The sequence below is a fragment of the Phymastichus coffea genome, unplaced genomic scaffold, assembly GCF_024137745.1.
Source record: "Phymastichus coffea isolate CEN01 unplaced genomic scaffold, Cenicafe_Pcof_1.1 PCOF00006, whole genome shotgun sequence".
NCBI classification, from domain to species: Eukaryota; Metazoa; Arthropoda; class Insecta; order Hymenoptera; family Eulophidae; genus Phymastichus; species Phymastichus coffea.
The window spans coordinates 4,493,576-4,521,473 of NW_026706817.1; the positions used below are offsets into that span (position 1 = coordinate 4,493,576).

Here is a 27,898-nt window from a genome sequence, read left to right on the forward strand (position 1 = left end):
TTCAACATCAAGACTTGTGCCTTTTACCATCTCGCAGCTCGTTACACATTTGTGGACGATTACGCAGCAACAATAACACTTTGTTAACGAATACTGATTTTGTTAATAATGCCATTTGTCAAATGTTTGAAAAAATTAGGTATGAGCTGAATGCTATAGAAATAGATAAATGTAAGAACGTTGGTCTCACAACTGTTATAAAGAACTGGTTATCTCTCACTCCAAGTCAAACCTTGATTGCCGAAAATGCCGGATGGATAAATACCTTAGAACAAGAGGACCGTAATATAACTAATGCGAATGGCGATTTTGACATTTTGATTCCTCTGAGCTTCATACTTGGATTCGCTGAGGATTATCGCAAAGTGCTAGTGAATATGAAACATGAATTCATTCTCGTAAGATCGAGTACTGATTTAAATGCAGTTTATCAAACGAAGAAGACCGTGGCCAACGTTGAAGCTTACGAAGAATTCAAGATTAATGTAACACGTCTCGAATGGCTTATGCCCTATGTGACTGCATCGAATGCAAAGAAAATACGTCTACTCGACTTTCTAAAAAGCGAACGAAGTATTTCAATGAGTTTTCGTAGTTGGGAACTGTATGAATATCCAGCGCTGCCTGCAAACACAAATCACGTCTGGACAGTTAAAACGACAAATCAGTTGGAGAAACCACGCTACGTTATCTTAGCCTTCCAAACCAATCGAAAAAATGAACCAAACTCTAACGCTAGTATATTTGATTATTGTAACATCAGAAATGTAAAACTGTACCTCAACTCTCAGTGCTATCCATACGGTAATCTCATCATTGATTTCAGTAAAAACCAGTACGGAATGTTGTACGATATGTATGCCAATTTTCAAAACGTATACTACGGTAAGGATGCCGAACCGATGCTCAAAAAACTCGAATATAAAAATTACATGCCACTCGTAGTGATTGACTGTTCGAAACAAAACGAATCATTAAAGACTGCTCCAGTAGATGTGCGCTTGCAGTTCGAAACCAGAGAAAATATTCCCGAAGGAACTACAGCGTATTGTCTTATTCTACACGATCGCATCGTTCAGTATAATCCGATAAATGGAGATGTGAAGAAACTTATTTAGGAGAGGGGAAGGGTATTAAAGAATTGACTCTTTCCTTAAGCAGCTCAGTAGTAGCTTTCTATCACAATGGAGTACGTAGTGGATATGCAAGGCTTCATGATGCCTGGCAAAACTTATGCCGTGAAAGAGTTAGCGATACTCCCACTTAACTACAACGAAGAACCGCTCGTACGCTTGTTCAAACCTCCCTTTCCATGGCGAAGGCTAACGGAGAAATATAAGCGAGAAAATCTCTGGTTAGAACTCTACTATCATGGATTAACATGGAACTGTGGCGATTATAAATACGAAGAGCATAAATTCATCATCACAGATACACTCAAAGATGCCACAAAAATTTTTGTTTCCGGAGATTTGAAAAAAGAGTAGTTAGAACGATATGGCCTCAAAGTTTTCGATTTGAATGATTGGGGCTATTCGCCTTTCGAAAAATTAAAATTAGTTACCGTGTGCCCTAATCATAACGGCAAATACGTAACGACATGTGCACATCAAAACGTTAAAATAATGAAAAAGTTTTATATTGATGGCTGTTGTATGGATTGGGAAGAGAGCGATGAAGTCGTTGAAGGATTTCTATAGTGATTTCGTTTTTAAGTAAATACTTTGTAGAATAATATGTATTTTTTTAAGAACATGTAGAATAAGATATATTTTTTATCAATAAAAAAATTTTTGTTTCAATTGATACAAAAAAATATTCTTTTATTTTTTATTAAACCATCCAAAAAAAGCGAAATTCTTCGCTGACTCTGACGATGATAGCAGCAGCAGCAGCAGTTCATCTTTTTATAATAAATGTTGTATTTTTTTATCAACAAAAAAATTTATACAACATAGAATTTAGACAAAAAAAATGTTTATTTATTAGTTGAGGTGGTGTACAATGATGACATGTATAAATATGATTATTTCTTCTTTTCGTTATTGAACTGCTGATAGCCTTTTTGTTCAGGAAAATTTTTAGTATTGCTCGAAAATTTGGACATACTTTGTTTCCATGAAGATGATTCTTTGTTCTTCTTTTCGTCCAGGTCTTTCTGTGGAAGACGAGAGTACTTTACTTTAGAGTAGCGATCCATTTTATGTGAATGCTGGTTGATGAAAGATTCGATAATTCTTACACTGTGCTATTTATAGTAGCTTACAACCACGAAGTCTACAAATAAAAGAAAGTAAGCAGGTACTTGCACGTTTTTTCTATTAAACCATCTTCGGTAGATGAGACACGCATGCACGCATACAAACGCGCGCCCGCGCGCACACATCGAACATAAAAAAATTATTATTCGTTATATACTAATTATAATTAGTATATTTATTAAAATTTATTATCATTTGTATGTATTAACGCTTGGACCCTCCCAGCAGCAGCAGCAGCAGCCGTCAGCGCCGCCGCCGCCGCCGCCGCCCCCCACATATCAATCGTGTGTGTAGCTAGTATACACAATACGGTATTGCCCGCGGTAACAGTGGCTGTAGCTCTAGCGGTAGAGCATCGGCCTGCGGATCCGGAGGACGCACGTTCGATCCCCCGATCCGTCCGTTTTTTTTCAGATAAATCTAAAAATTTTTAACACACGCACACACATGCGCGCACACACACACACACACACACAATAAAAAAATCAAAACGCGTAACACAGAACGCGCGCGTAGTGCATAGGAATCAAATTAGTGGGAGAGGGGGAAGTGCTGCAGAGAACGCACGCCACATCAGATCAACTCAGTAGGGGAGGGGGAGTGCGTAGAACGCACCGGTATAACTCAGTAGGAGGAGGGAGAGGTGACGCGCGCATAGGAATCAAATCAGTAGGAGAGGGGGAAGAACGCACGCCACATCAGATCAACTTAGTAGGGGAGGGGGGAGTGCGTAGAACGCACCGGTATAACTCAGTAGGAGGGGGGGGAGTCGCCAGCGCACGGACCGATCGGGGGGGGGGGGGGGGTGAGGTGAACATGCACACGCTTCAACTCAGTGAGCTGATACCCCTCTGAGTTGAGGCCCCTCTCGTTTACCTACTTTCGACAACCTCCATACAGTTCCGACATAGCCTCTTGTAACTTTTGGCTGTTTCCAAAACTAAAAAAACCACTCAAAGGACACTGATTCGATGACAAAACAACGGTTGAAAACAATGCGACGAGTGTACTTAAGGCTATCCCTAAAAGTGAGTTCCAGGACTGTTTTGAAAAGTGGAAACATCGATGGAACCGTGTTATTCAATCAAGTGAGGATTACTTTGAAAGGATGCCACCCACAAGATGATAAAGAATAACGCTAGCACGAAAATATAAAGGTAGGTCCGATACTTTCCGGACAGACCTCGTACATCTTCGATTTTCGGATGTTAGTATTAATTTCACCCTTCTTTTGAGTCACCAAGGTTCTTAATAAAATAAAGTATATGTCGAGTACTGATAAAAAATTTAAATAGTTAGAGAATTAAAGAACATGTTAATAAAAATTAAATTGAGCAAATAGGTTACTCACTCGTCCTTCTTGATGATTGCACATGTCCCACATAGGTATTAGACTATAGACCATTTCCGAGCCATTTTTATCAGGGATTAAATTCTGTCTAGTCATGACAGTAGATACTGCCCATCTAAAATTAGTATTTTATTGTATCAATTTCTATATATATCTATAAGTGAGTGATCTATAAAGGAGTCTACTTGTTTTTAAATTTTACTTAGTTAAATCCGCTGAGAGTTCGCGAAAGATTAGTTTAGAGAAGGAAGTAGGATTAGTGCAATAAATTGACAAGGGTACTTGAAATTCTATTATATTTAGAAATTTAATCAACGTATGCTAAATAGACCGCACTGACGCTCGTCAAGGGCGTAAAAAACCCTAGTCGTGAATAGTCGCTGTTTTACACCTCAATACACACTAAGAATTATTGTAGATCAAAGCAGAAATTATCGGACTTCTGTCTGCTAGAACTCAAATTCTACGAATTCTATATACCTATAATACCGGTATTACTATTGCTAATCTCAAATTACGTCTATAACTCGTGAATTATGATATTATATATGAGTTATATTATAAAATTTGATACTCTACAGAATCGGATGCGCTACTGAAAATATGATATTTATTTACTATCAATTAGACACAATAATTAAAAAAATCTAGAGCAAAAGCAAGAGTAACGAGATTATAACAATGCAAACATGGCATAATTTTTGGACAATGAAAAACACATTCGTTCTTCATGATTTTTACAGAAACAGGTAATTCAACACTTCCACAATACGATACTTTAAATATTAAAAAGTGTATAAGATTTAAACGGAAAAATGGAATTTTATCAATTTGAAACACAAGTATGTGATGAAAATAAATATTCCCGCATTCAACCATGGTAAAAACTCTCTCCTCGTGCACGTAGGTATAGCAGTGTAAATGAGCATTGTTTGGATAGTTCGTGATAAAAGGGTTGAACATTTCTATAACGTAGTTTTCCGACACTCATCTTTCATTCGATTTGTATGAAATATAATAAAAATAAGCACTACCCAAAATAAGATGGATGCTAGTCACAGATATTTTAAAGATGATACGCAATACAAAGGTGTGAAAACAGCAGTAGCCAATAATTAGATAAGTGGTTGACAACACAGAAGTTACAGTACTAAATACAGATGTGTACGAGGTGTTTTCAAAAGTAAGGTGAATTTTATAACGAGTGGCTAGACCATCGTTATGTCTCTCTCTCTATACATAATTATAATTATCCTCATATGTATATGTATACTTATCATGTATTTATTTCACATGTATGGCAGCCAAAGTAAGTCAGAGAGAGCGCTAATAGAGGGCGAGCTAGAGAGAGAGAATTCGGGAAGCCGGCGCGACGCGCGCGAGAAGGAGAGTGGGGCAGGAGAAAGCCCCGCGATAAGAACTCTCTCTTGTACCGGCGACTTCGAAGCACGTGGACGTGCGGCGAGCGGCTATACACGTGCTTGCGATCTTTTGCTATCCGACTTTTCGTGACTAACTTTTTGTGACTGACATTTCGGTTGCCTGCGAATACGCGAGTGTCCACTCGGTGTGAGGTTTCGGTGCCGAGATTGCCCCTAGTGCCTTTGGTGGGCTAGTTCCTGCGACCACGCGTGCGAGCCTTTAAGGCCGCCCGCCTCTTGACTGCATCCGAGCTGCACACTGCGCGTCCTCGCGAGCCACGTGCGAGGCTGAGGATATCGCCTGCAGGGCTAACGCCGAGACATTATTGTAAGTACCATCTTGAATGTGTGTCTCTCTCACTAGCTTTTCGCCGCTCTCTCTCCCGCTTACGCTGCGTCCTAATTCTGTACCTTTCTCTGTAGTAAACTCTATGCTTTTGTATATCTGCTCTCTTTCTCTGTGCCTTCTTTACCTATCGTAATCAATCCCGCTCCGTCCGGCTCTCGCCCCTGAATTTCGTGATCGCTCAAAAGCGCCCATAGGACCACACGACGCTCTCTGCGGGCTAAGGTGACAGACGCTGTACCACGCCGTTTCTGTTGCTGCCGGGTTAGGCTTTGCGCAGCCTATTACGAGGCCAACCTCGAGCTGTTTCTAATTCCCTCGTAAATTATATATCAAGTGACCCGCGCTGGGTCAAAACCCCGTTATAATTTTTATTTTTATGAAAAAAAATTTATTTATTTATCAATATTTATATTGTCCCCTTCAAAGTAATCTCCCTCAGATACAATACACTTATGCCAACGGTTTTTCCAATCCTCAAAGCACTTCTCATAAGCACTTTTCGGTATAGCCTTGAGCTCTTCCAGCGATGCAGTCTTTATCTCTTCAATCGTTGCAAATCTCCGTCCTTTCATAGGTCTCTTTAGTTTTGGGAACAAGAAAAAGTCACATAGGGCCAAATCCGGTGAATATCGGGACTGAGGCATGATTGTAGTGTTGTTTTTGGCCAAAAAATCTCTCACAAGCAAAGATGAGTGAGCAGGGGCATTATCATGATACAAAAGCCATGAATTGTTTTTCCACAATTCTGGGCGTTTTCTTCGTATTGCTTCTCGCAAACGGCGCATAACTTCAACATAATACTCTTTATTGACCGTACGACCTTGTGGTAAGAACTCTTGATGTACTACGCCACGATAATCAAAGAAAATAGTGAGCAAAACCTAGACATTTGATCGAACTTGACGTGCTTTTTTCGGTCTTGGCTCTTCTGGAGTCTTCCATTGGAACGATTGGGCTTAAGTTTCAACGTCATAACCATAAACCGATGATGCGTCATCAGTTATGACTCTTTTTAGCATATCAGAATCATCATTGACGTCGTTTAACAACTCTTGAGCGATGCTCCTTAGACGGTCTTTTTGTTCAAAATTAAGCAGTTTCAGAACAAATTTTGTTGCTACACGTTTCATGCCCAAAACATCGGAAAAAATTGCATGGCTCGAACCAACAGAAATGCCGACGTCTTCAGCCACTACTCTAATAGTGATACGACGATTTTTTAAAACCATTTGTTTCACTTCTTCAACACTTTTATCAGTTATTGAAGTGCTAGGGCGTCCAGAGCTAGGTTCGTCGTTGGTGTCTTCTCAGCCATCTTGAAAGAGCTTATACGACTTGTAAACATTTTTTTTACTTAAGGTAGACTCACCGTATGCCACTGTCAACATTTCAAGTGTTTTGGAATTCCATTTCAATTTGTTTTGTTAAATTCCATTTTTACACAAAATGTTATGCAAACTCTTTGATCTATTGTTTTTGACAGCAGAAGATCGCCGAGCACAAAAAACACGTCTAACCTTTTCTGTCTTACAAAAAAACGTAAACTTACAAACTGTCTGAAGCTGTGAGCATATATCAGGGACATGTATACCAATATAATAAAAAAAATATCGATGATCGAATCTACGTTGCCCGCCCAATTTAAAAATTCACCTTACTTTTTGAACACACCGCGTATACGTTTATTGTATGAATAACGCATATATTCATTGCTTATACACATACAAGGTGGAGAAATACGATGGAAACACTTGAAAACATTTTGTGAAAAGTGGAGTTTTGTAAACTTCGATAATATTTTTTTTCTCAGTTTTTGTGCCAAATGTTAAGTATGGTTCCAAATATGGTTTCAATTTTAAAATTTCTTACATAGACTGCTACTTTTTATTATAGATTTGAATTCTACATAAAATATTACGCCCAGATATGTTACGTAATATTGAAATAATTGACATTTTGGGCTAGAAAAATATTCTTACTATGAAAAATTTAGATTTGTTTAACATGTTCATGAAACAGCCAACATTTTTATTTTTTACTGAATCAAGTAAAATATTATTTTTATTATTATTATTATTTTTAAAGAAAAATGTTTAATTTCAGGTAATAAAACGTTTTATAAATGTAAAATACTGTCTTGATTCCCTTATGATTTGTTTAAATGATAAATTTTGTAATGATGGAACAAAGGGATTTAGTGATAGATGGAAAATCACTTAATTTTAATTATATTCAGCAACGTTTTGTCAGCACATTTGCTGACCTCTCCAGGCTTTATTAATAAAAAAACATAATAATTTATTAACAATAGAGTTTTCACAAGTAATTTTAAAAGTATATAATTATAAGTATGTGTATACCTGATTTCTCTCGTAGTCAAATTATTATAGGCTAAAACGAATAGATCGTAGCACAGTCAAGTTACAATAAAATGAGAAATCAAGTCCGTATTTCAACCCATATATATACTCTTCATCTATTATCCCTTCCTCATCGATCTTAATAAAGGCTTATAGATGTGGCTAAGATATTGTATATCCTCTTTTCTATTTAACGTGTTTTTATGTAGGCCAATGTGTAACATTTCGAATATTCTTCGTTTCTTATAATTCTTTTCATAATCCAATAATTTAGCTTTTTTCCAGTCAAATTCGTGTGAGAACGTTCTTCTATATGTAGCTACCACTGTATCTGAATCAATGTTTTTTTTGGGTTCGTTTAATCTAATTTTTAAGGAACGTTTACTTTCACCTATATAGACCGCTGAACATTGTTTGCAGTTAAAACTGTAAACAATACCAGTGTTGTCTAATACATCACTTTTTTTGACATGACTACTGTGACATTACCTTTGCGTTTGTAAACATAATGTCTGGATACAATTTCAAAAATTGTTTTGTTGACTTTATTTTTTATGTTTAAAAACGCAGACAAAGATAATGTCACAGTAGTCATGTCAAAAAAAAAAAAAGAATATTATAAAAAATGAATACTTTATTAAAAGACAATATCAGTTTTATCAAAGTTAAATCAAACCCTCTGAAAAAATATTGGCATAATAATGACTTGACTTAAACTGACACAACTATAGCAAAATGCTATGGATGATCAAAAATTCATAAAGCAAACGTGCCACTACGTCCAATAATTTCATCAATTAATAGCCCTACTCACAAATTAGCAAAATTCTTATATAGTGCACTTAAAACAGTTATAAAGAAATCTAACTCTCACATTTTAAACAGTGGACAATTAAAACAAAAATTGAAAGATATTTTTATTTCAAACGATCATGTTTCAATATCATTGGATGTAAGTTCCTTATTCAGAAACATATCGTGTGATTTAGTCTTAGAGGTATTGGACAAACGTTATGAACAAATTAAAAATAGTGAGTTTCCAATAGAAGAGATTCGGAAAGGTATACAATTTTTATATAATAACACATATTTTGTGTTCAACAAAATTTATTATAAACAAATATTTGGAAGCCCGATGGGCTCACCTATCTCTCCTTTACTGGCTGATATTGTTATGGAAGACTTAGAGAAACATTGCCTGAGCGTGTTACGGAATGAATATCAAATTAATCCTGTTTTCTACTACAATATGTTGATGATACTTTGATGTGCGTTCCGAAAGATAAAATTGATTTAGTTATCGAGACGTTCAATTCTTATCATAATAGACTACAATTTACGTTTGAAATTGAAAAGAATAATTTTATTCCATTTCTTGATTTAAAATTAATCAGAAATAACAATAAATTAGAATTTGACTAGTTTAGGAAAACAACACAAACTGACAGAATTTTGAATTTTAACTCAGAACATACAATTCATCAAAAAGTTAATATAGTTTCAAATTTAGTTGACCGAGTGTTTCTACTTGCTGACAAAAAATTTCATTCCAACAATTTAAAAATAATTACGAATATCCTGAAAAAGAATAATTATCCATCGTTATTTATCAAAAAACATATACAAAAACGTATCAATAAATACAAAAAAGGGAATAATAATTCTAAAAAATTAGAAAATCAAAAATTACCTACAGTCGCTATTCCTAATAATAATTGCAACATCTTCAAAAAATGTTCATCTGTGTTAAAAAAACATAACATTATACCTATCCCTTTATTACAAAAACCATTACAAGAGTTTATCCGTTTAGGAAAAGACAAATCTGATATATTAGACAACACTGGTATTGTTTACAGTTTTAACTGCAAACCATGTTCAGCGGTCTATATAGTGAAAGTAAACGTTTCTTAAAAATTATATTAAACGAACACAAAAGAAACATTGATTCAGATACAGTAGTAGCTACATATAGAAGAACGTTCTCACACGAATTTGACTGGAAAAAAGCTAAGATATTGGATTATGAAAGTAATTATAAGAAACGAAGAATATCCGAAATGTTAAACATTGGCTTACATAAAAACACGTTAAATAGAAAAGAGGATATACAATATTTTACTCACATCTATAAGCCTTTATTAAGATCGATGAGGAAGGGATAATAGATGAAGAGTATATATATGGGTTGAAATACGGACTTGATTTCTCATTTTATTGTAACTTGACTGTGCTACGATCTATTCGTTTTAGCCTATAATAATTTGACTACGAGAGAAATCAGGTATACACATACGAGGTGTGATCAAAAAGTAAGGTGAATTTTTATTTTTCTCAAAAAATATTTATTTATTCATCAATTTTTATTTTATCTCCTTCAAAGTAATCCCCCTCGGATATAATGCACTTGTGCCAACGCTTTTTCCAATCCTCAAAGCATTTCAAAAAATTGTTTAGTTCATCCTTCGATGCCGTCTTTATCTCCTCAATCGTGGCAAAACGCCGTCCTTTCATGGGCCTCTTCAGTTTTGGGAACAAGAAGAAGTCACAGGAGGCCAGATCTGGGGAATACGGTGCCTGTGGCATCGTTACTGTGTTGGTTTTAGCCAAAAATTCGCGCACAAGCAACGATGTGTGAGCAGGGGCGTTATTATGGTGCAAAAGCCAATTTTTATTTTTCCACAAATTCGGACGTTTCTGGCGGAATGCTTCGCGCAAATTGCGCATAACTTGCAGGTAATATTCCTTATTTACTGTTCTACCCTGTGGCAAGAACTCATGATGCACCACGCCCCTGCAGTCAAAGAAAACTGTAAGCAAAACCTTTACATTAGATCGAACTTGGCGTGCTTTTTTTGGTCTTGGTGATCCAGAATGCCTCCACTGGGACAATTGAGTCTTAGTCTCGACGTCATAACCGTATACACATGTTTCGTCACCTGTTATAACCCTGTTGAGTAAATCTGGATCATCGTTGACGTCATTCAGTAGCTCTTGCGCGATGCTCATGCGACGTTTCTTTTGGTCGAAATTGAGCAATTTCGGAACAAACTTCGCTGACACACGTCTCATGTCTAAAACACTCGTCAAAATTGATTGGCACGAACCAAATGAGATGCCAATATCATCAGCAATTTCTCTAATGGTAATTCGACGATTTCCCAACACTATTTTCTTCACTTCTTCAACATTCTCATCAGTTGTTGATGTGCTGGGGTGTCCAGAACGAGGTTCGTCGTCGGTGTCTTCTCGGCCTTCTTGGAAGAGTTTATACCACTTGTAAACATTTTTTTCGCTTAAAGTAGACTCACCGTATGCCACTTTCAGCATTTCAAGTGTTTTGGAACATTTGATTCCATTTTTCACACAAAATTTAATGCAATCTCTTTGATCCATGTTTTTAGACAGCAGCAAATCGTGGAGCACGCAAAACACTTCTAACCTTGATGCCTCTTACAAACAAACCAAACATACTACAAAGCTGAAATTTGGAACGTATGTTCTAGACGAGTGTACCGACATAACCAAATAAAAAAGTCGAAGATCGAACGGACGTAGCCCGCTAAATTTCAAAATTCACCTTACTTTTTGATCACACCTCGTACTTATAATTATATACTTTTAAAATTACTTGTGCAAACTCTATTGTTAATAAATTGTTGTGTTTTTTTATTAATAAAGCCTGGAGAGGTCAGCAAATGTGCTGACAAAACGTTGCTGAATATAATTAAAATTAAGTGATTTTCCATCTATCACTAAATCCCTTTGTTCCATCATTACAAAATTTATCATTTAATAAAACGTTTTAAGTATATCATAAATTTTTAGTATAAATACTGTAGTGTTGTACTTTGAAGAATTTATTTAAATTTCTTGGAAAATGTCAATTAGTAGATTTTTTCGTATATTTATTTTGTAATGCGGTACATTACAAGGCCTTTCTTGAGCGCTGCATTATTTGCAACATCTCAGAAAAGCCATTCCCTTTCCTTGCCGTCCCGTAACCGGTTGAATAAAATAAAAACAAACGCGCCCTATATAAAACGATTACTTTTTTTCATGCCCGAACAACCACACCGGAGATATCGGCGAAACAAACTCGATAAACGCGATCCGACGGACACTGAAAAGAGAAGAGAAAAAAAAAGGAGCTCACCACGAAATAAAATAGCGCGCGCACACACTCACTCCCGACCACGTGGCCGACCGGCAAAAGAAAACGGAAAAACTTGACTGGGAAATGCAACGGAAATGCATGTTGATGACACATGCAGATCCGTTACACTCCCAGACACCAACACCAACACTCACAAAGCACTGACACTCCTGGGGCGAGCAGAAAATCGCCGATGAAGTGGCAGCCGGCAATCAGCTGTGTCGGGCTGCCGAACACCATCGGCGACATCCTGAGCGCCACACACAAGCACAACAGCGACCACACAAATACCCGGGAACACGTCCTTGTGGTCCGTCGACAGAGAGGCGACGCCGGCGAAAGCGTAGACCCGCTGGAAACGGCGCCTGGCGACGGCCGAGGCTGCTGCAGAAAAGGCCGCAACACGGCCTTTGCCCCGTGGACAGCAAATGGTCGCTGCTTGTCCGGGCTCAGCTTAGAACACCTGGTTCTCCTGGCAAGTGGCAGTCGCACTCCTGGCAGCAGTTCCTCTCTGGCCGAAATATCGTCTCGTCTAGTCTCTCCTTAGGCGGCCCTAATTACTCGAGAGCTCGCGCCTAACTGCCCTTCTTCTCTCTTAATTTCTAAGCCTCGCGCCGCTGCGCTCCCACTTCTCTCGCCGTCAAAAATCAGACAAAATCGCTCTCTCTCTCTCGCTCTTCTCGCTCTCACTCGCACTCACGGCGACACCTCGCCGATCGTCGTGCTCCTCTCTCCAGATCCTGCAACGACACAAGTATGTAGTCGCTATATAGCGTACACTTGGTCGCTGCGTTCACGCGAGGAGAGTGCCGCACACAGGGCCAGCGAGCATCGCTATAGCCCTGTCACAGCCCCCCGCTAAGCCGCGGAAGCCGCAGGCACCCGTGGGTTACCCAACGCAACCCTCCTCGCTTGAACACAGGACCAGCGAGAAAACGACTTAAAACTATATTACAAAATCAAAATCATAAAAACTTCAATAATTCAGCTCGCCAAAACCTTCAAAATCAATAAAAATAAAAATAAATAAACAAACAGAAATAAACATACCAAATACAGACAAAATAGAAAATAAAATAAAATAAATCAAAACAACGTAAAACCCTTCTAAAGTGAACAGATTTGGTACCTCAGCCTCATGCTTTATCTGGGGCTGCGCCCTTGCCAATCGCCCTGACAGCGAGCTCACATGCCTGGCGTTGGATTCTGGTCACCTCTTAACTCGTCCGTAAAATAAAAGAAATAAAATAAACAATACAAACATTACACTCACACAAACATCACACAACAAACAAATCACTCTCGGCTGTTACCTTTCCTCGTACCTCGAGCACGTATCTTTTAAGCTCAGATACATGAGCCATTGGTACCTGCTTGTTGTTATTCGTGGTCAGCATATAAATTCCCGGAGAAACCACTCGCAAAATCTTATACGGACCGGTATATCGCGGATCCAGTTTTGCGTTTTTCCCCGCACTCGCGCTTGACAGAGTGTGTGCTCGCCTCAAGACTAGATCACCGATCGAAAACTCTACGTCTCGACGTTTTCTATCATAATGTTTCTTCTGACGGTTCTGTGCTTCTTCGATATGTCTAATCACAAGATCGCGTAACGCATCAAGTCTCGCCATACGCTCGCTCCAATCCTCGATCGACGAGCGGATGATCGGCGTTCGCGTTTCTACCTCACGACGCAGGCTTTTAGCCTGCTGCGGTTCGCGGCCAAAATTCAAGAACACCGGCGAGACTTTTGTGCTCGCCTCTATCGTCGTATTCAGCGCCTGCCTGAATTCATGCAAATACTTATCCCAATTCCTGTGATCCTGATCGACGAACATCGCCACCATCAGCTTCAGCGTCTTAATCGCTCGCTCGGCGAAATTCGCCTGCTGATGGTACGGCGGACAAAGTACGTGCTCAATCTTGTATTCGTCGAGCGTCGCTTGAAACTCATTCCCACAGAAATTCTTACCATTGTCCGTGACAATATACCCCGGTATCTCCCATCGATACAAAATAAGCTCTTCAAGAGCCTGCGCGAGAGCCTTCTCCGTAGCTGACACAAGAGGTTTAAACTCCACGTATTTCGTGAACAAGTCCTGAAACACGACTAAGTATCTGAACGTATTCTTACTCCTCGGGAGTTCAATCACGTCTGCCGCTATCACCAACCACGGTTGCTCAACTACTCGCTTGCTCATAGGGCCCATCGGAAATTGTTGTTCTATTTTATACCGTTGGCATTTCTCGCACGATTGCACGAATTCCGTATGTCATAATACATTCCAGGCCATGAATACTCCCTCGCGACTCTATCGTAGGTCTTATCCCTTCCGAAATGTCCTGCCGAGGGCTCGCAGTGTGCGTCTCGCATCACTCGAGCTCGGTGTTCTATCGGTACCACCAAGCGCCAACACTGCTCACGGTTTGTAACCGGATCAAGTAACCTATCAGACGAGAATCTATACAGCATTCCGTCCTCCACTCGCCAATTCCGAAATTTATCCGGTCTCGCAAGTACGTCCTTCATGCGCTGCAAGTATTCAGGGTCTTTGATCGTCGCGAAAGCTGCTACTTCTTCGCCGTCCAAATACGCGCGCGATAACGCGTCCGGCGTATGATGCAGGCGACCTTTCCTGTACACGATTTCAAAATCGTACTGTTGGAGTTCTAGAACCCACCGCGCCAACCGACCCGTAGGTTCCTTCTTATTGCGTAGCCAAGTAAGTGCCGTATGATCCGTGACTACCACGAAATGCACTCCCTCAATATAAGGACGGAACTTTTTGATCCCCATTATCACAGCCGCGCATTCCAACTCCGACACAGTATAATTGCGCTCGTGCACATTCAACATTCTACTCGCGTAGCATATAGGATATTCAAACCCATCCTCGTCCTTCTGAATTAGACACGCACCTAGCGCATATGACGATTCGTCGCAATGAATAAAGAAAGTTCTCGCAAAATCGGGTCTCGCCAAAACCGGCGCCTCCGTCAGCGCTTTCTTTAGCTTTTCGAAAGCTTCGGCTTGCTCCTGCCCCCAGTGCCAACGTTCGCTCTTGCGCGTAAGCTTCGTGAGCGGTACTTTCATCTCGCACTCATGCTCAATAAATCGCGCATACCATCCGCACATACCAAGAAAACGTCGCAACTGCTTAACGTTTCGGGGCTGCGGAAAGTCAATCACCGGCTTAATCCGGTCCGGATCAGGTCGCAATCCTTGACAATCCAATCGGTATCCCAAGAACGTCACCTCGGAGCACCCGAATTTACACTTCATTACGTTTACTTCAAGTCCCGCATTTACCAGCTTCTGTAGAGTTCACTCAAGCCAAGTCAAATGCTCATCAAAAGTTCCGGTTACTACAATTACGTCGTCTAAATATTTGAAAACATATGGCTCAAATTCCGGACCGAAAAGCGTATCCATCAGTCGCATGAACGTCGCCGGAGCATTTACTAATCTGAAGATCATGTAATTACATTCGAATAACCCTAACCCCGGGACCGCGAATGCCCTATATCTCTTGCTCTCCTCGCTCAGCGGTACTTGCAAGTACGCATTCTTCAAGTCGATTTTAGAAATATAACGCGCCCCACGCAGTCGATCGAGAACTGAGTCAATGCTCGGCATCGGATATGCATCTGTTTTCGTCGCCTTATTCACTGACCTTAAATCTATACAAATTCGATTTATGCCATCTTGTTTTCTGACTATAACCGGCGCGCTACTCCAATCGCTTGTCGATTTTCTGATTAGCCCCGATTCCAGCCATTTCCTTATCTCGCTTCGCATAAACTCCATCACCTGTGGCGAATATCGCCTTAAGGGAGTTTTTACTGGTCGTGCGCCCTGCACGTCGATCTCATGCTTGATTAAATGCATACGCGCAGGTGACTTCTCGGGTACCACCCGCCGCACCAGACGTTCCACTAATTCGCGCTGCGAAGATCGCAACTCGGAGAGCCCCGCGACCTCGACTCTAACGCGAACACGCGCGAGGCCAGGCTCACTCGGGAACTCCACTCTTTCGCGCTTCAGCTCCGCGAACCAGTGCCAAGGGCCATCCTCTGTATGCCATTTCCCATTCGCATGATCCGTGCCAATGCCGAACTCCTGAATGAAGTCCATCCCGATTATCATGTCGTATTGCACTGGCACATCCACGACTCGCGCTTCGATTATTCGTGACACTCCGTCGATCTCAACCCTGAGCCGAAGTTTTCCCACGATCCCGGTTTTCGCTCCCGAAAACCCGAACAACGCGAAGTCGCACGGCTCAATCTTGTCTACAAAGTCGCCGCGTACACGCGGGCCCACGAGTCACCATCACTCCTGAATCGTACAGCGCACTGTATGGCTTCCCCGCGATATGGACTACCAGCAACTCGCAATTTTCCACCGCATCCACTTTTGGTTCGCCCACGCAAACATGAACACAGAGGCGCGAGAAACCTACACCGGTTCTCGATGACTCGCCTCGCTTCTCGTTCCCCCGACTATCCGTCAAATCTTTGCGTGTCGACTCGCATCCTGCGCCATCCGACGCTTCCAAACCCGATGCGATCGGTGTCGCCCTAACTGCTACCTCTCCGCTCAGCACCATAAACTCCCTGAACGAGGTGACGGATCGCGACGACGTCTCGTCTACACCGTCAAGGTCGTCAATTTTTGAGTTTCCAGCCTGCTGAGGCGATCTCTCAGCCCGAGTTTGTTCCGAAACCGAGCGCGCACGCGCCGCTTTCCCCTCTGGACTTCTCGAAGACCGCGCGGTCTCTGCAGTTTCCATCAAGTTCATGCCCGGCTGATCCACCCCGGGCGTTCTCGTCGATTTACCTCTCGACCCACGCCCGAGCGTTGGACTCCCTTGGCCATCTCCTCGATTTCGCTCTGATTCGCGTGCATCCAGCATTTCTCCCGACTCCAACGCTCGCTTTCCTCGCTCGCGCACGGGCCCTGCTTCACGCGTTCTTGTCCATCGTTCGTTGAATTCGATCCAGTCGAACTCTTTCCTCGAACTCTCCTTGATTCTATCTTTCGCGCCCTCGCGTTGCATAGAGGCCTCTGTTTTCGCGTTATTCGCGCCCAATCTAGCTTCATTTCGCTCAACCTGCTGTTGAAACTCTGCGAACTTACTATAAAACAGCCTCATGAACGCGACTTTTGCCCCGTTGGGTGCCCTATTACGCACAACTACGCGGAATCCGTCGGGCAACTGGGTCCCGCTTTTAAGTTTTCCAGAGCTTTGAGCCACACCTGGCATTGCGGACATGTTTCCAACGTCTTATTTTCTTTACCGCAGCCTTGGCACGTTAGCCCCGCTCTACTTCCTTGTGAACACCGATTCGCGTAATGTCCTAGCTGTTGGCATTTGTAGCAGCGCACTGGGTTCTTTCCCCGATTGCGACTCGCACTTCGGTCAGGAACCCCTCTGCCACTCGTGCCTCCAGCCCCCAACGGCTCCGAACTTGTTCGCGTCGACTTCAAGTTCTCTAGGCTTGGGCACTCGACCTTCCGATGTCCCAGCCCCCCGCATTTGTGGCATACGCCCCGAAAGGTCACGCGCCCTGCAGCGTTCCTCGCAGCAGGGCTCGCATTTCCCCTGGGCGGGCCCCTCTGCGAATGAGCTAGCTGGGATAACACGGCCACTACATCTCTCGGCAACTCTTTTGACGAATTAACATCCTTACGTTGAGCTACACCTTCACTATCCGGATTGTGGCTTCTGCCTACGGGTTTTGTTGCCAACTTATTTTTCTTTCCTTGACGGTCCTTACTATTCTCATTCCCGACCGCATAAACTCATTCGCTCATCGCAAAGTTCGCACCGCTGCTAGTCTTCGCGGTTCTTTTTGACGAATCTCCGCGGTAAGCGACTTCTGGCATCAGCGACTCCTGCGGCGCTGGCGGCGGGCGGTAGCGATTCTCGATGTCCCGTCTGCGTTCAAATCTCTCCCCGTAAACGCGAAGGTCTCTGAGCGTTTGAACCTTCTTCGCCCTGATATAATTGTGAAGTTTCGGGTATAAGTTATTTTTAATCAACTCAAGCTGTCTACGTTCCGAAAGCTTCGGTTCTAACCTACTCACAATATACAGGAAGGCCGTGAGGAATTCACCTAATGGCTCATCTTCGCCTTGAGTTCGGCGGCGTAGCGCGTCGTAAATATCTTCGCGCGATCGCCGCGGACAAAACTGGCGCTGGAATTCATCTTTAAAATCCTGCAATGTATCCCAGCCCGGGCGATTCGTTTCCCACCATAAAGCCATTTCCGCGCTAGTGAACGACAACATTAACGCCGACAATATCTCCGCGTCCTTGAATCTGTAAAATGATTGCATTTCATGCAATCGCCTCAAAAATTGCTCCGCTGACTTCTTCGAGAATGCTAAAGACCAACTTCTTACCGCCGTGACCGCGTCTGCTTGTTGCCCATTAAGAAATCGGACCCTCGGTTTGCTCGCGCGCTCTTCCTCTGACGCGCTCTCTGTCCACGTTTCGTCGTCATCGAGCGCCGAATCGTAGTCCGTGTCCTCTGCTTCATCAGGCTCTCTACCGGCCTCATGCTTGCCTAACCGCGCACCTGCGGTATCATTCACGCGCTTCTGATCGTGATTTATCTCACCAGGTCGGTACCTCGCCCCCAGCTGCGCGCCATCACGCACCGGCGTGCTCGTACTTCCCGGGCCACGCGTTGCTACCTGCGATATGCCCTCGCGTTCGCCCCGGCTCTCGGCATTATTTACCCTAGATGCTGCCGAAGTCAACCACGCCGGCCAAAACGTTTTTACTGTGCGCTGCCACATCGATGGCTCCCGACCATGGAAACTCTCCGGTCGCCGCTCCGCGCGCGCTCGCACAATCTCTGTTTGCGTGTTCGCAGTGCCCAGAGCTGGCGCGAAGTCCGTCGGCACCGAACGATGCAAGCCCGCTCTTTGTTTCCTTCCGCGCACCTCCTCACGCGCAATCGCATCATCTGTGGCGCGAACTCGCGTCTCCGATGGCAACGCACGTGTCTCCCGCATGACGTCACTCCGCTCTCGTCGACCGCTTACCGCTGCGTTCACCTCCGCCTTTAAAGTTTCCAGCAGTGATCCGACTCGTGCCGATGATACGCTTCTCGCATCAACGACAGTCGGTATTTCCCCTGATAGAAAATCGTCGGCGCTCACAGGCGGTGCCGGTTCATGACGCACGCTATATAAAAATACGCGAAATGCCCTATCTTGCACGATCGCGGTCGTACCGTCCGTAACTAATCCGTTCGACGTCATCCATATCAGCAATTCCTGAATTTGCATTGCCTGAATGTGCTCCCATATTGACTTTACTACAGGAATTCTCATAACCCGCCTTCTAAACGCTTCTAGCCGCGGCCGCGATTCCGCAGCTCTCCGATGCTTGGGCCGTCACCGGCATCGTATTTCACGCGACCCCGCGCGGTAAACAAACAGGCACCAAAACAGACCCAAAATTTCCTCGGCCTATTTCACCTTCACTAGGCCTAAGCGCGTTTGTCCTCTTTGTTTTCGAGAACAGCTCAACGTGCACAAGCCAGCATGCCCATGGTGCGAGTACGCAACACAAAGACCTTACTCAGCCTATAAACACGTCTAACCTTGAGCTCACGCTCAGCAACAATCCAAACAGCCGAGAATGATCGTTGCGATTCTCGCAACTTTCAAATTCATAAACACACATTCAAACGTACAAATTTGACTAGCCAAAACACCCGGCTCGAGCAATCGCAATCTGCGTAATAACAGCACACAAATTTACAGCGTAATCTCTTAATCACAACACCGCGATAGTCGCCTCAGCCCGTTTCACTAGCTCCGGGCTTCCGCGTAACTCGAGCCAAATGCGTTGACGACACAATAATGACGAAACTCAAAATGTCCCATGCAACTAAAATTTTCCCTTTTCCAACTTATTTCCACGGCTCTCGCTCGCTACTCCGCGACTTCGCCGAAAAGCGCTGATCGGCCGAGACACCGCACTGTTCAAAACTTATCACAAAGGGAATTATCGCGGTCACCACTTTCCAACCAGAACAAAGCGATGCGAACAACGAAAACCCGCCGAGATTAAACAAGGGATGCTATGCAATAGTGGTCAGCCTCCGTGCGCCTTGGGCTGGTCTCTGCTAATTTTTCTGGGTTCTTTCTCGGTAAAGAAAGCCGGCGCTGACTTTCACAGGCCGAAGTTCGCGCTGGTTGGGGAAGGTTGATACAAAGAATCGGACACTTTAATTCAATTATATTACATATGGCGATCTCATTTATTGACGCCTTTTCACAAATATCGCTACAAGATTAACTTCGCCGCGGCGAGCGCGCTCGCTCAGCCTTTTCGCGACCAGAGTTCGCGGGATCACGCGAGCGAGATCGCTCAGCGTGCGCGATAAAATCGAAATACGCTAATGTCCGTAATCGAGCGAGAGCTGGCGCGAGAGAGATAAACAGGCTTTGGACCCACCGGACGCCGACGGTCCGTCGACAGAGAGGCGACGCCGGCGAAAGCGTAGACCCGCTGGAAACGGCGCCTGGCGACGGCCGAGGCTGCTGCAGAAAAGGCCGCAACACGGCCTTTGCCCCGTGGACAGCAAATGGTCGCTGCTTGTCCGGGCTCAGCTTAGAACACCTGGTTCTCCTGGCAAGTGGCAGTCGCACTCCTGGCAGCAGTTCCTCTCTGGCCGAAATATCGTCTCGTCTAGTCTCTCCTTAGGCGGCCCTAATTACTCGAGAGCTCGCTCCTAACTGCCCTTCTTCTCTCTTAATTTCTAAGCCTCGCGCCGCTGCGCTCCCACTTCTCTCGCCGTCAAAAATCAGTCAAAATCGCTCTCTCTCTCTCGCTCTTCTCGCTCTCACTCGCACTCACGGCGACACCTCGCCGATCGTCGCGCTCCTCTCTCCAGATCCTGCAACGACACAAGTATGTAGTCGCCATATAGCGTACACTTGGTCGCTGCGTTCACGCGAGGAGAGTGCCGCACACAGGGCCAGCGAGCATCGCTATAGCCCTGTGACAACGATTTTAAAAAAGAATTTTGGTTCGGTTTTTTATTATTAATTATTATTTATTAATTTATTATTTATTAATTTTTTATTTATTAATTAATTATTTATTAATTTATTATTAATGTATAACTCTTAAAAAGTGGAAATTACTTCCATTTTTTAAAGGTATGCTTATAATTTGAACTTGTGTTGGCGAAAGGGTCTAGCAGGGTAAAATGGTCAAAAATGCCTTTGAGTCATCCGGGAAAATAATTATACCCCCATGTTCAGCATGAAAAATGACTAGGATTCCCAGATTTTCAGACCCCTAAACCCATACAGGTCCCTATAAGGCCCAGTTTTGTCATTTTTGGTTTTTTGACAAAATCTCGGTCAGTTTTTGAGCTAGAAAAATCTTTCTTGTTTTAAATTGTAGGGTTTTTAAAGCCCTATAAAATGGCCGTGCTCAAAAAATTTTTGGCGCGAAATTCAAATTTTTAGAGCCGTTCAAAAATTTTAAAATTTAATATTTCGAAAATGAAGACCGACTCTCTGCTAGAAAAAAAATATGTTGTGTATTTTTGACTGAAAAATGTTCCTGATTTTTTTCAGATTTTTAAAAGTGGTGGAACGACCTTAAAAAAAATAAAAATCAACAAAAAACCTAGTTTTTCTCCCCTAGCGCTTTGTAGGTTAAATCTATGATGAAACAAATAGCACCATCAAATTCTGCGGAAAAAAATACATCGAAAACATGTATCACATGTATGGAAAAAATCAAAATCCTTCACAAATTCAGTACATGATAGCATCGGCCATGCCGATCGGCTCCACTGGCAGTGTAAATATTTATTCCTTTTCGATTCAAGGTCAACTCAAGATTGTTTTCGAACATGTGATACATGTTTTCGATGTATTTTTTTCCGTAGAATACGATGGTGCTATTGGTTTTTTCATAAAATTGACCTCATGAGCGCTAGAAGTTAAAAACTAGAAAAAAATCAAGTTTTTCGCGTCTTTGGTTGAGTTTTATGAAAAAACTCAGTAGCACTATCGTATTTTACGTGAAAAAATACATCGAAAAAATGTATCACATTTTTTTATAATATATAAGACCTCAATAACACCGTATCATAGTTACAAGGCGTTTAATGTTGTATTATCGATTATTTTACTTGATTGGCATTTATAGTAAGCTTTTTTACTTGAATACTGTAGGGTAAAAATAGATTGCGCAGGTGGGGCTATAATACAGGATATTTGACTATTTCTGAAATAGAAATTGTTTTTTCCACAGGTATGTATGTTTTATTAACTTCACGGTTACAATCTCATATGCATTAAATCATTATTTTTACAAAATATGAGTAAGTGTGTGCATGTGTGTCAAATATATGTGATATAATATAATGTTTACAATTTTAGATACTTCTGGTTTAGTTCTTATACGCCAACTTATTTTGCTCAAAATCTTTCAAGCAATGGTCAAGTTATTATCACTTTTGCCATCACACCAATCCGTGCCCTATATGCCGAAAGTGATATTTCCGTCTCGGAAACATAATAATTAAAATTAATTTTTTTCTTATTTTTGGTAATTTTTTATATTTACGGAACTTTCGTTTTAATTTTATTAGTTACGGTATTGCTTACGACATGGAAAAAAGTTTATTTAAAACAAACCAGAAAAAACTTCCTAATTCTAAATTACATGAATCGATTATTGACATCGACATTTTTTTTGCAAATGCATTGATCTAGCGTGATCAGAGGTAAATCAATGTCAATAGTCGAATCACTTGCCAATGAAAATAAATTCAAAGCTAACGATTTGCTGAGCATGTCTTTTTCATCGTTAAATATTCTATCGGAGGTTCCTGAAAAGATCAATCTACATTGTTCATATTAACATTGTAACGTAGTGGATTTACAAAGTCGGTTAGTGGCATACAAATATCTAATGCGGTTGAAGTGCTTCTAAAACAAAAATATTAGTATTGCATTAAAAAATAGTGATTAATGGTTTGATTTAAAAATAAACAGTGTATTAATTAAGTAGAGTTACAGAAAATAACGATTTTTATTCACTCCAACAGAATGAAATCACTCTGAATTTTTTCTATCATTCAACGAACATTTAAAAAAGATTATGATTTTCTTACATTCATAAAATAAATTATTCATTAATATTTTTAATTATAATGTTCTGCATTATTTCAAATTATGTAATAATTTTTGTTTTTCACAACGAAAGAGTTCATATAATTACAAAAATTTTTAAATAATGAGTGTGATTTGAATACTCGAAAATTGGAATTATTTTTGCTGGATTGAAAATAATAATAACATTTTATTATAAAACAGTGAGTTCATTTTAGAACCAAACATTTAGTGATTTCTAATATATCTATATGCATAAAATCAAATCTTTACTTAACATATATTGCCAATGAAGTAAACACTTTATCCCCACGTTATTACTCTTTATTATCACATTAGATCAATTGTTCTTTAGAATTTTTTTGTGTTTTTTTCTAAATAAACTATTCTATCTCACAAGCTAATACTGCAACTGATAAAATTAAAATAAAAGTTCCTTAAAAATAAAAAATATCTAAAAAACGAAAAAAATCAATTATAATTACTTTTTTACAAACATTGCCAAATGTATTTAACATTTCAAAATTTTCTCTTCCAAATAATGACATTATTGATGAACTCCAATGTATTTTTTCCAGAATGTCACTATGTCAGCCTCAGGTATTGGTAAAAAATGCGCTTGCTGCGGTTTACCAGAGAAAAAATTAGTGGGACCCAAACAAACTGTTGACACAGATGATGAAGCTTATACTTTGTCCGATTATTTGGCTGTGACACTTGTAATGGGAGACATACTTTGTCAGAAATGCAGTGGTTCTGCCCGCTTCGCCAAAGCAAAACGCTGAAAAATCGATCAACCACAAAATGTAAATACTTTGCAAATCGACAGTCAAGGGTCAACATCTTCTTCAGAGACATTATCGCAACCACATAATGATACAGTTTATGTTCCACCAAAGAAAAAAGTTATTGAAAAAGCAAAAGATACTATTGAGTTACCTTTAAAAAGAGTAGTTTCTACTCATGATTACTATTGTTTATGCAAAAGCAAAACAAATATTGTTATTGTTCCTTTCGATGCAAGAAAACAAGCTTTTGTTGAAAGAGATATATTCATACCAGAGGGTAATAGATGTTGCCGAAAACACTTAATAAAGAAAAGATTTTATTCAGATGAGTTAATTAATTTAAAAGTAGTTTCTAATTCAACTACCACAACAGCTGCAGATATAACAAAACTATTTAAATCTTTGAGTTTAACTTCCGACAGAGAATTACACGATAGAATCGGAGATTTTTCAATCTCTGAAGAGAGGATTCGTACGTTTACTGGATTGAATTGGGAACAACTAATAGAATTGCGAGAAATGATGGTTTCGTTGAGGAATACCGACAATCGGGCTGTTACGCAAGCTGTTGTTGTTTTTTTGTTCAGATTACGAACAGGAAACTCAAATGAGATAATCTGTTCTGTTCTCGGCCTTGATCGTCATCAGCAAGTCTCTGAATTTTCAAAGTCTGTGTTAAGTGCCTTTGAAAAAGATGTATTGCCTTCACGCTTTGGTTTACAAGCCGTCAATCGAGAGGACTTGATTGCTTATAATTCAACGATTCTCCTTCAGAAGCTTCATGGCATAAGTGATAACAATCTTTCGTTAGTTGGCGATGGCACTTATTTGAAGCACCAAAAAAGTTCCAATAACGAATACCAACGAAGATCTTTTTCTGGACATAAGAAAGTTCCTCTGTGCAAGCCCATTACTCTGTGCACTACAACTGGTTTTATTGTTGATGTACTGGGGCCGTTTTATGCTAAAGAAAACGATTCTATGATTTTGGAAAAAATTTTGAAGGCCCACGATAACAATTTAAAGAATTTGATGTGCAAAGAGGGTGATGTTTTTATTCTTGATCGAGGGTTTCGCGATATAAAATCAAAATTAGAAAATGATGGTTATCGGGTCCTCATGCCAGCCTTAAAAGATAAAAATCAGAAACAATTGTCAGCGGAAGATGCAAACAAATCTCGACTTGTTACCATACTTCGTTGGGTGGTGGAAGCGGTACACGGAGCTGTAGCTCAGAAGTATAAGTTTTTCCATCAGCAATTAGATAATCGTTACCTGACTGAAGCTGGTCTTTACTGCAGAATTGTTTGCTTTTTAATTAATCAATTCGGAAAACGAATCGTGTCAAGGGCTTCGACCGATAATGAGATACTCAATTACATTCTTTCAAGAAATTCCAATGAAAATAGTTTAGCAACGGAAGTGATATCAGGAAAATATAGTCGAAGAAAGAGTTTATTCAAAACGTTAAGGTCTGATGAGCTAGAAGATTTTCCTGAAATGACGGAACAGGATCTAGTCAAACTATTCACTGGAACTTACCAACTCAAACAAGCAATATCCTATTTAGCTGAAATGATGGGCGACACGTATGAAATAAATGTAAGTTACTACCGTGAATCTGCTGATCTAATCAAGTTACAAGTGAGATCTAGACATATCGAAAGTAAACAATACAACTGCTATATTCACTACAAACCAAATACCATTGGCTGTGCTGGCATACTGCGTTTTTGCTGTGAGTGTGCTAACGGTATGAGAACAATTGGATGCTGTTCTCACGTGGCTGCCGTTATTTATTATTTAGCGCACGCCAGATTCCAATCTTCCATTGTAAAACCTGCCCAACATCTAACAAAGATTTATGAACAAGATCATGTGGTGGCTGTTATTGAAGCAGATAGTGATGACGATTGATACATGTGGCATGGTTATAGATTATCTCAAAAGAATATTTTTTCTATTTTTGTAAAATGTAAACAAATTATTAAATAATCACAGAAAATTGATATCTCTAGAAATTGTTTGTTGTCTTCTTATTTATTAGTCGCACACTAATCAAGTATACCCTTGAACCATGCTCCAGCTAAAAATGAATCTTTAAAAAAAAATTTTCGTAAGGTTAAAAATAATAGTAACGATAATTTTTCTTATTCGATATTTTTTGAATGAATCGCTCAAAGTAAATCTTAGAATCAAACCAATACCACTATCGTATTTTGTGCCAAAAAATACATTGAAATCATGTATACGTGTATGATGAAAAAAACGTCTGCTCTATTAGCCGGATCGATCGGCATAAGACATCATTTTCTTACCTGAACTTGTTAATGATTAATATCCTTACTGAAGTATTAAAAAAAATGTGATACACTTTTTCGATGTATTTTTTCACGTAAAATACGATAGTGCTACTGAGTTTTTTCATAAAACTCAACCAAAGACGCGAAAAACTTGATTTTTTTCTAGTTTTTAACTTCTAGCGCTCATGAGGTCAATTTTATGAAAAAACCAATAGCACCATCGTATTCTACGGAAAAAAATACATCGAAAACATGTATCACATGTTCGAAAACAATCTTGAGTTGACCTTGAATCGAAAAGGAATAAATATTTACACTGCCAGTGGAGCCGATCGGCATGGCCGATGCTATCATGTACTGAATTTGTGAAGGATTTTGATTTTTTCCATACATGTGATACATGTTTTCGATGTATTTTTTTCCGCAGAATTTGATGGTGCTATTTGTTTCATCATAGATTTAACCTACAAAGCGCTAGGGGAGAAAAACTAGGTTTTTTGTTGATTTTTATTTTTTTTAAGGTCGTTCCACCACTTTTAAAAATCTGAAAAAAATCAGGAACATTTTTCAGTCAAAAATACACAACATATTTTTTTTCTAGCAAAGAGTCGGTCTTCATTTTCGAAATATTAAATTTTAAAATTTTTGAACGGCTCTAAAAATTTGAATTTCGCGCCAAAAATTTTTTGAGCACGGCCATTTTATAGGGCTTTAAAAACCCTACAATTTAAAACAAGAAAGATTTTTCTAGCTCAAAAACTGACCGAGATTTTGTCAAAAAACCAAAAATGACAAAACTGGGCCTTATAGGGACCTGTATGGGTTTAGGGGTCTGAAAATCTGGGAATCCTAGTCATTTTTCATGCTGAACATGGGGGTATAATTATTTTCCCGGATGACTCAAAGGCATTTTTGACCATTTTACCCTGCTAGACCCTTTGCCCGTTAAAACTTTTTAGAACTTTTGCTCCATCGATGTTCCACAATAAATAAACATCATGATTTACAACGATATCTTGGTTTTTTAATTATAAATAGTTTTCAGGTGATCACTTATCATCGCTTTTTCCAAACTTTTATTATTTTTGTGCTTATTAATAAGTTCGCGTAAATTTGCCGTTTCAAAAGTATATCTTAAAATTTCTATTAAACTATATTCTATAAAAATTTGGTGTTTTCTTATCAAATTATTATGTGAGATAAAAGCGAAAACAATAATTTTTTAAATTTATATAAACTTTTCGGTAAATTATTAAGCATCGGTAATATAGAGTGCAAAAGTGTCATCAAAAATATCAAGGCTTTTTTTTATCATGCCATTTTCTTTAAAACAACGCATGATGTAAAGAAATGTATTGCTGGGCGTTAAATTTTCTGTGACAAAAATTTTTGTGTCAGTCCAATTCAAATTATGATCTTGAGTATCACATTCTTCGATGTTCAGTAACTCATTGTAGTCATTTGAAAATTCTTCGACTGACGACCTAGTCATAGGAAATCGAATGTGGAAATTAGCTAATTGCTAAATAAACGCGATCTAAGTCTTGATAAAGTTCCGTTATTTGGATTTTTTTCGAGTTCTTATATGGTCTCTCCAGAAATTATCGTGTCCACATTTGTATCTTTACGCTGACGTTGTTCTTCACCATCGTGCGGGTGACATCCTTCAAAGTAATTCCCAGTTGATTGAATAACATGGTTCCATCGATATTTCCACTTCTCCAAACAGTCATGGAACTCCGTTTTAG

General features: G+C 40.3%; 1 protein-coding gene across 2 annotated transcripts in view; it reads right to left on the bottom strand.

Annotated features, from left to right (window-relative positions):
• LOC131668316 (actin-histidine N-methyltransferase) overlaps positions 1-27,898 on the bottom strand; it is a 572,960-nt gene that overhangs the window by 252,198 nt on the left and 292,864 nt on the right. For both annotated transcript variants that reach the window (XM_058942387.1, XM_058942395.1), the window contains one exon: positions 3,613-3,727. In XM_058942387.1, coding sequence (XP_058798370.1) covers positions 3,613-3,727 — 115 coding nt within the window. The remainder of the gene's footprint in view (positions 1-3,612; positions 3,728-27,898) is intronic.